The sequence below is a fragment of the Chelonoidis abingdonii genome, chromosome 11 (assembly GCF_003597395.2).
Source record: "Chelonoidis abingdonii isolate Lonesome George chromosome 11, CheloAbing_2.0, whole genome shotgun sequence".
In the NCBI taxonomy this organism is placed as follows: domain Eukaryota; kingdom Metazoa; phylum Chordata; order Testudines; family Testudinidae; genus Chelonoidis; species Chelonoidis abingdonii.
Window position 1 is genome coordinate 61,468,966 of NC_133779.1, and position 9,004 is coordinate 61,477,969.

Below are 9,004 nucleotides of genomic sequence, written 5' to 3' on the forward strand. Positions count from 1 at the left end.
TGTGCCTGCAAGCTCTGCTGTAACCTGTGTTCCTGTTGTCCAATCAACCTTCTGTTTTACTGGCTGGATAAAAGTCACTGTGGGTCCCAGGAAGAGGGGTGCAGGGCTGGAACCCCGAGACTCCGTAACAGGGTGGCTCTGTGCGTGTGGTGCCAGAGGCTGAGGTGTGGGGTGTGTGGTTGTGGGTTTAGGAGGCTGTGTAGTGCTGAGATCTGCTGGGCCGTGCGGGTGGGGGGAGTTTGGGACAATGCCTGTTTTCTCTGCTGAGTGTCTGTGTGTCTGTCCCCCTGCCCCCACCCTGCTGGGGGGGAGCCCTGCTCTGTGTCCAGCCATACCCACCCCCACTCTCTAGACCCCCCTCCCCCTCAGAGCTTGGAGAGAACCCAGGAGTTCTGGTTCCCAGCCCCCTCCCCGACTCTAACCACTAGACTCCACTCCCCTCCCAGAGGCAGCCTGGGCCTCATCCCCTCCTCTGAGTCCCTATTCCCCCAAACCAACCACTCCTCCTCATTTCGCTTCCCCCCCCAGCCCTCTTCTAACAGCAGGCCCATTTCTCTGTGCCCCTCACCCCACATTGCCCCCAACCCTCCTGACACACTCAGCCTGCTCCAACCTTCCCCCATGTCCCTAAAGCCCCTCCCCCAATGCCCTGCCCAAACCTTCCCCCCCCACCACCTTGCCTTGACTGCTTCCTATAAACAGCCCCAGTGGTGCCCCACCCCAGAGGCGGTTGCATCCCAGGGGCAGGTGAGGGGTCCCTGTATAACCTGCCCCAGAGGCGACTGCACCCCAGCACCGGATGAGGGCTCCCTGTCCAACCTGCCCTGGAGGCAGCTGCATCCCAGGGCTGGGTGAGGGGGTCCCTGTCTAACCACCCCCCCAGGCCCGGCCCCACAGGCAGCTGCATTCCAGCAGTGGGCAAGGGGTCCCTGTATAACCTGCCCCAGAGGCGGCTGCATCCCAGCGCCAGGCGAGGGGTCCCTGTATAACCCGCCCCAGAGGCGGCTGCATCCCAGCGCCAGGCGAGGGGGCCCTGTATAACCCGCTCCAGAGGCAGCTGCATCCCAGCGCCAGGCGAGGGGGCCCTGTATAACCCGCCCCAGAGGCGGCTGCACCCCAGCACCGGGCGAGGGGTCCCTGTATAACCCGCCCCAGAGGCGGCTGCATCCCAGCGCCGGGCGAGGGGTCTGTTGGTGCAGGGCCGCTCGGTGTTTATTCGTGTCGGTGGTTTTGAACCTGACAGTGGCACACGCGGGGCCGGGAAGTGGCTGCATGGGACCCCTGGGTCTTTGCCAAGACACAGGGGCTGTTGAGACACCCCAGGGACGGGGCGATTCCGGCTCCCTGCTTGCATCAGCCCTCGTTGGGAAAGGTGCCATTAAGCAACAAGCCTCTGTCAGCCCAGCAATAAACAACAGCCCAGAGTGCCAGTGGGGGGGTGCACGCCGCTTTATATGGCCGGGGAGGGGGCCGCGTGGGTTCATGCTCAGCCTGTGCATGTTGCTGCGCATTTGTGTCACTCGTGTTGTGGAGCTCAGTGTGGCGGTATTTCCTCTTCGTGCTATGGTAGCTGGAGACAAAAAGCGGGGTGACCATGTGCCAGACACCCCAGGGACCCCCTGACAGGGATCCAGGCCTGTCACGCTGGACGCTGCTCAGACCCCAGCTGAGATCAGGGCCCCATGGCGTCGGATGCTGCGCAGACACAGACTCTACAAGGATCATTCAGCCCATTTGACAGATGGCAAAACTGAGCCCTGCAGCAGGGCAGTGACGGGCTTCGAGTCTTGCGGGCAGCCAGCAGCAGAGCTGGGATGAGAACCCAGGTGTCCTGCAGCCCACCCTGCCTCACGAAAACCACATCCTGTTACATCTGGTCAGATCTCCCCTGACCTGCCCCGACCCGCTCCCTGCGGGAGCCAGAGCAGAGGTGTGAGACACAGCCCTGCCCAGACGGAGAATCCCCCACGCCCCTCGGGGACTCATCCCCACGGTTCATTCCCTTCCCTGGTTTGCACCGATGCCTTGTTCCCAGGGTGAATTTATCCAGCTTCAAACCCCAGCCGCTGGCTCATGTCCCCCTTTCTCTGCTCAACTGACCAGCCCCGAACAAATCTGCTCCGGCGCAGGGATGGACAGACAGGGTCATGGCAGCTCCTGGCATCGCTCGTTCTGCGGCAGGACTTCGAACCCTCGAATCCTCCCCGGGGCTCCGCTCTGAGCAATGTTCTCCCCAGGAATTGAAATTGGGGGGTGCTCGACTATCTGGGGGGTGAGACCATGAGGGCGAAGGGGGCTGTATGGCACCATCGTAAACACTGAAAAATGTTTCACGACCATTTTGTTAACTATAACTCGTGTTTTAAAATCATCCCAAAAACTCAAGTTGGCTACATTAAATGTGGTGCCCAGAACTGGACACAGAACTCCAGCTGAGGCCTGACCAGCGCGGAGCAGAGCGGAAGAATCACTTCTCGGGTCGTGCTCACAACACTCCTGCTGATCCAGCCCAGCATGCCGGTCGCTTTTTGTGCAACAGCATCACACTGTCGACTCACATTTCGCTTGTGATCCACTCTGAGCTCCCTGGTCCCTTTGCGTAGGCGCCTTCCTAGACAGTCGTTTCCCATTGTGTGTGTGCGACTGATTGTTCCTTCCTAAGTGATGCACTTTGCATTTGTCCTGATTGAATTTCACCCTATTTACATCAGACCATTTCTCCAGTTTGTCCAGCTCACTTTGGATTTTCATCCGGTCCTCCGCAGGCCTTGCAACCCCTCCCAGCTTGGTGTTATCTGCAAGCTCTCTCAGTGGGCTCTCTCTGCCATGATCCAAACCATTGATGAAGACACTGAACGGAACCGAACCCAGAACTGATCCCTGCAGGACCCCACTCGTTACGTCCTTCCAGCCTGGCGGTGAGTCACTGATAACGACTCCCTGGGAACGGTTTCCCACCAGTTTTGCACCCACCTCGTAGTAGCCGGGGTAGTATAGACAAGCCCTAGATTTGCCCTTTTCCAGTCTCTGGAATCTCTCCCGTCTTCCAGGACCTCTCAAAGATAATCGCTAATGGCTGGGATACCTCCTCAGGCAGCTCTGCGTGTTCCAGGGGGTATTTCACAGGCCCTGGTGGTTTGGAGACACCTAACTTGTCTAAGTCATTTTTTACTTGTTCTTTCTCTATTTTAGACTCCGATCCTGCCTCATTTTCACTGCCATTCGCTCCATTAGACGTCCAATCGCCACCAACCTTCCTGGTGAAAACTGAAACCAAGACGTCATTGGGCACCTCTGCCATGTCCACGTTTTCTGTTATTGTCTTTCCCCCGCACTGAGCAATGGGCCTGCCCTGTCCTTGGGCTTCCTCTTGCTTCTAATGCATCTGTGGGATGTTTTCTTGTTACCCTTCATGTCTCCCGCTAGTTTGATCTCGTTTTCTGCCTTGGCCTTTCTAATTTTGTCTCTACAGATGTGTGTTGTTTGTTTATATTCATCCTTTGTAACTGGATCGAGTCTCCACTTTTTGCAGGACTCTTTTTTGAGTTTTAGATCATTGATGATCTCCTGGTTAAGCCAGGCTGGTCGCTTGCCAGAAGTCCTGTCTTCCCTACGCAGGGGGATAATTTGCTCTTGCGCCCTTAATAATGGCTCTGAAAAACTGCCAGCGGTCATCAATTGCTTTTCCCCTTAGACTTGCCGCCCATGGGATCTGACCTACTGACTCCCTGAGTTTGCTAGCACCTGCCTTCTAAATTGCCCTTTAGCTGCGTCACCGTAGTGTGCGCTGCTCCCATGGGGGCTGTGGATACCGGGGACCCACTCCAGTCCCTTCCCAGGGGCCTGATGGACCCACTCCATCCAGTAGCTGGTGACCATGAACCCAGAGGCTTTGCAGGAGAGGCGGAGAGAGTCTCTGGGCTGTTTCACATCCCCCCCGGACTCCAGCGACCCCTGGGAGCAGGCTCCTGGGAATGAAGATGCATTACGGGGACTATTCACATCGTGGACATTGGCATAATAATCCGCGGCTTCCACAACCCACGGAAAGGGAGGAAATCTCTTCCCAAGCTGCTGCAGTGACAACAAGATGTAACCAAAGCCTCGGCGTCACTAGTGTTGGCGAGAAAAGTTCTCAGGCGACTGGCTGGTAACTGCACCGACCGAGGAGGCTGTGGATTGTCTCTCCGGGGTCAGCCTGGGCAGAGAAAAGGACAGATTTAAACAGGACACTCTGACCGCCGTTGGCACATTCCCCCTCTTGAGAAGAGACACCCCGTACTCCCTAGCGCGACCTCAGGGCAGGGCTCCTCACAGGATTTATGCAGGTCAAAACCACGTCTTCTGTAGCCCCTTCCCTGACTCCCAGACTCAGGAGAAACTCTAACCCTGACCTGAGCACTTCTCTTAACCTTGACCTTGAATGTGTTCCTTAAACCTCAATGAACTGTAACCCTAAATGTAAATCCAACCCTGACTTCAAATATTAGCCCTAACCCTCCAGTTCTAGCCTGACTGACCCCTCTCCGACTGACTGTGCGCCCCAGAACCGGACTCAGGGCCCAGTAGTGTCACTCCCGGGTCAGCTCCAGAGGGAAACTCCCCTCCCTGCTCCGCCTTGAGACCCTCCTTTCTCCAGCTCAGGACGGCGTTAGCCCGGCTGGCTCCAGCATCGCGCAGGGGTCCAGGTTTGGGTGATTCTCCCCCATCGCCCCGAATCTCTTCCGGAGTCGCTGCTCCCCAGCCCCCTGCTGTGTATCTGGCCGATGCCCCTCGCTCTGGTCAGTGACATGTAGCTGCATTCACGTGCCCAGCGTTTCGTGCCCAGTTACCCGCTGGCTGCCCCGGCCGGTTTCCCGCACCCAGGGTCCTTCTCAAAGCCAGCAGCAGAAACCCCCCTTATTTCACCTGGGAGCATTTTTGGCCTGTTCAGAGTTTCTCCTGAGCTCGCCCGTCCCTGGTTTTCCCTGAGACCAGCCCGAGCTGAAGCCAAACGGCCCCTTGGCGGGTGAAGCCGGCCCAGTGCCGCGTGTGCGGCAGTTTCGGTCCGGACACAAACAAGCCGTTTTCTGACACCCGCTTGGGCGTTTGTGTCACTCGCCGCTGCGCTCCCGGGTTTAGCGCCTCGGCTCCCCCGGGCTGTTGTGGTGTGATTGTGTGTGCGGTGCACACCGGTCAGGCTGGCTGTACCTACGTGTGTTGGGTGTGTGCCTCAGTGAGGCTGTCCATGCATGCGGTACTGAGTGACTGTATTTGTGTCTCCATGTGTGTGAGGGGGGGATTCCTGTGTAGGTCTCACCCCCAGTGTCCCCCTTCCCTCAGGCCCAGATTTTCCCTGTCCAGCGCCCACACGCGATGCTGGATTTTTTGGCCCTGGGTCATTGCCTACCGAGGTGCTGGGGGACGTCGAACCCACTCACTGACCCCCACACACAGAGCAGGGCTCCAGCAGGGGGCAGCCCCCCCGGGCAGATCATGAGCCGAATCCCCGACTTCCCCAGGCGTCAGGGACGGGGACTGGGATGGCGAGGAGTACGGGGAGCATATTGAGCATGGGGGGGAGGGGTGTCTTGGGGGCACCCCGACTGCCCTCACCTCCAGGGCCTGGGTACCCCCTGTCTCCAGCCAGGGGCTGAGGTGCTACCGGTTGCCCAATGGGGTCATTGCACCAGAGCCGCGGAAACGGCTGCATGGTGCAATCCGGCTGAGCAGCGCAGGGGTGGGGTAATAAATTAGAGGCTCCCCCCACACACACTCCCGTACGTGGCTGAGACTCGCCCCCTCGGACACACTGCATAGATCCCAGGGGGGTTGCGTCTCTCCAGCAGCCAGGCTCTCTGGGGCCATGGGGGGCCCTGAGGCAGGACACCGGGTGCCGGTAGCGGCACTGCTGACAATCCTGGCTTCTGCTCTGCTGATCCCAGGTACCAACAGCCTGGATTCCTGGGCTCCCTGGGAGGGGAGTGGGGGCTGGTGGGTCAGAGCAGTGGGGCTGGGAGCCAGGACTCCTGGGTTCTTTCCCTGGCTCTGGAAGGGTAGTGGGGTCTAGTGGGTTAGAGCTGAGTGGCTGGGAACCAGGACTCCTGGGTTCTCTCCCTGGCTCTGGGAGGGGAAGGGGGGGCTAGTGGATACAGCAGGAGGGGGCTGGGAGCCAGGATTCCCGCTGCCTAGCCCCTAGGGGGAACAACCTGTGCTATTGTTGTTTCACTGTCTCAGGCACCGCTTCTGTTGTGAGTGCACACGCAGAATTCTAGACACACACCACTGCTCACCTCCTGCAACCACTACCACACAGATGGACCCACAAACTATCACGTGCACAGACTCACCACAGGCCGCAGAGAAACACAATCTCACACACACACATACACACACAGAGAGCAGGGCTCAGCTCCTCCAGCAGGGGGCAGCACACACACACACACACACACACACCATTTCTGTCTCCCCGCAGAGACCGTCTCCCTGCGCTGTCACAGCCACAGCTCCGTCCTGCTCCGCGACCGGGGGGGTAAACCCCTCGACAGCATCATCACCCCCAATGGGACCGAGTCCTGCGCCCCGGCCCACAGAGCCTGCATGGAAGCTGCTGTCACCCTCAGCGCAGGTAACACCCTCGCAGTGCAGAGAGGCCAAATACCAGGCTCGATGGGCCCAGGGGGCTGATCCAGGGGGCAGGGAGGAGGCGAGACACCAGGCTCTATGGGCTCATGGGGCTGAAGTCAGGAGGAAGGGAGGGGGCAGGATTCCGGGGTAGATAGGCCCATGGGGCTGATCCACGGGGCAGGGAGGAGGTCAGATACCAGGGTAGATGGGCCCATGGGGCAGAACCCAGGGGGGCAGGGAGGGAGCAGGATGTTGGGATAGATGGGCCCATGGGGCTGATTCCAGGAGTTCCCCAGAGATGCGCCTCTCCCCAAGGCCTGTGGAACTCCCTGCTACTGTCTTCACCTGCCTTTAGCGTGGCTCTTTCTCCCCAGGGGGCATGTCCATGACTCTGATCCAAAGGGGGTGCAGAGCTGGACACCCCAAGGGAGGGACCGAACCCCCCACTGCGCCCAGCAGATTCCTCCACATCCAGGCCGATGTCCGCTACTGCCAGTCGGACCAGTGCAATGCCAAGGGACTGGGGCTGGGGAGCCCCGGGCAAGGCACAGGTAACGGGAATGGGGAATGAGACACAGGGCCTGTCCCCTGTAGGGGGCGCTGGCTCCCATCCGGCCCCATTGCGGGAATGGCTGGCTCGGGGGGGGTGGGCAATGGGGCAGGGGTCTGTCCCCTCTAGGGGGTGCCGGCCCCCATCTGCCCCATTGCGGGAATGGCTGGCTCAGGGGGGGTGGGCAATGGGGCAGAGGTCTGTCCCCTGTAGGGGGCGCCGACTTCCATCCAGCCCCATTGCGGGAATGGCTGGCTCAGGGGGGGTCGGCAATGGGGCAGGGGCCTGTCCCCTCTAGGGGGCGCCGGCTTCCATCCAGCCCCATTGCAGGAATGGCTGGCTCAGGGGGGCAGGGAATGGGGCAGGGGCCTGTCCTCTCTAGGGGGCGCCAGTTCTGATCTGTGTCTTGTTGCAGCTCCGGCCCCCAGCGGCCCCACCCAGTGCTACGCCGGCCTGAGCCTCAGCCCCCAGCCCCACACTCTGGAGCAGGTGACGTGCGACGGTGACGACGCCCGCTGTTACCACGGCAACGGCACCCTCACAGCAGGTGGGTGGGGTGACGTGGGGTGACGCTGGGCTTTATACCCCAGCAACACTGGCTCCCCCTGCTGTCCTTGGGGTGCATTGCGCACACCCCCAGCCAGTGACCGGGATGGCACTGCTGGCTGGGGCACTGCCTGGGTCAGGGCGCTGCCTCTGGCCCCCTATGCACCCCCATACCTGTCCCATTGCATTCTGGGAAGGTTGGCCCAATGCCTCTCTCCCATGGTACCCAATGGCTGCCCCATTGCACTCCCCATGACACCCTCATGACACCCAATGGTCACCCCACCGCACTCTGGGAAAGTTGCCATGACAAGCACCCCCCCACACCAAGCACCCCTTTGCCCATTGCATTCTGGGAAGTTTGGCGGGATGCGTCTCTCCCATGGTACCCCATGGCACCCTGGGAAGGTTGGCGTTCCTCTCACACGTCCCACTTGTGCCCCCAGGGAAGCTCGTGGTGCCCGTCTTCGTGTGGAGCTGCCAGGCCCCATCCTGCGCCGTGCCCCCCAGCCGCCACGTCGGACCCCTGCAGCTCAGCCAGGCCGGCACCTGCTGCGCTGGCAGCTACTGCAACAGGCAGAGGGCCCTGGCACAGATCTTCATCCACCACAAACTCTCCTCCGTTCCCGTCAGCGACAACCCCCTCGCCTACGCCACGGCCAGGAAAGACCACAGACAGCCCTGGCGCAGCCATGGCACGGCGCCCACGGAGCCACACGACCCAGACAACCACACAGAGACCGGCTATCCGGACCAAGACATCACCAGCTACTACGACCACACAGAGACAGACTATCCGGACCGAGACATCACCAGCTACTACGACCACACAGAGACAGACTATCCGGACCGAGACCTCAACGGCTACAACAGCACGGAGCTACCCAACCCCCGCTACAAGGGGGACCTGCCCCACGGCACCCGCCCCCGCTCCCACCCCACCGAGCCCGGCAAGAAAATCAGCTACCCCAAATCCACCGTCCGCCCCATCCAGAAGCACCCCAATCCCAGGCCCCACAGCTCCCAGGCGCCCGCCCTACGCCTCTGCCCCCTGCTGGTGGTGCTGGGAATAGCCTGCCTGGGGCTGTGATGGGGGGCTGGGGGCCAGGATGCCTGGGTTCTATCCCCAGCTCTGGGAGGGGAGTGGGGTCTAGTGGGTTGGAGCAGGGGGCTGGGAGTCAGGACTCATGGGGTGTCTCCTCAATTCTTAGTAGCTATGAGGAAATTACTCCCCGCCCCGCCACATTACCTGCCTCAGTTTCCCCACATTTAAAGGGAGGGCTCCCAGAGATGGGGGGGGGT

General features: G+C 60.6%; 1 protein-coding gene across 1 annotated transcript; it reads left to right on the forward strand.

Moving 5' to 3' along the window:
• Window positions 1–5,758: 5,758 nt before the first annotated feature.
• Window positions 5,759–9,004, forward strand: LOC116834942 (ly6/PLAUR domain-containing protein 5-like). The gene is made up of 5 exons (XM_032797366.2): window positions 5,759–5,924; window positions 6,455–6,607; window positions 6,981–7,157; window positions 7,572–7,703; window positions 8,149–9,004. Exons 1-5 carry the CDS (start codon window positions 5,846–5,848, stop codon window positions 8,790–8,792), a joined length of 1,185 nt encoding a protein of 394 aa, XP_032653257.1. The 5' UTR covers window positions 5,759–5,845; the 3' UTR covers window positions 8,793–9,004.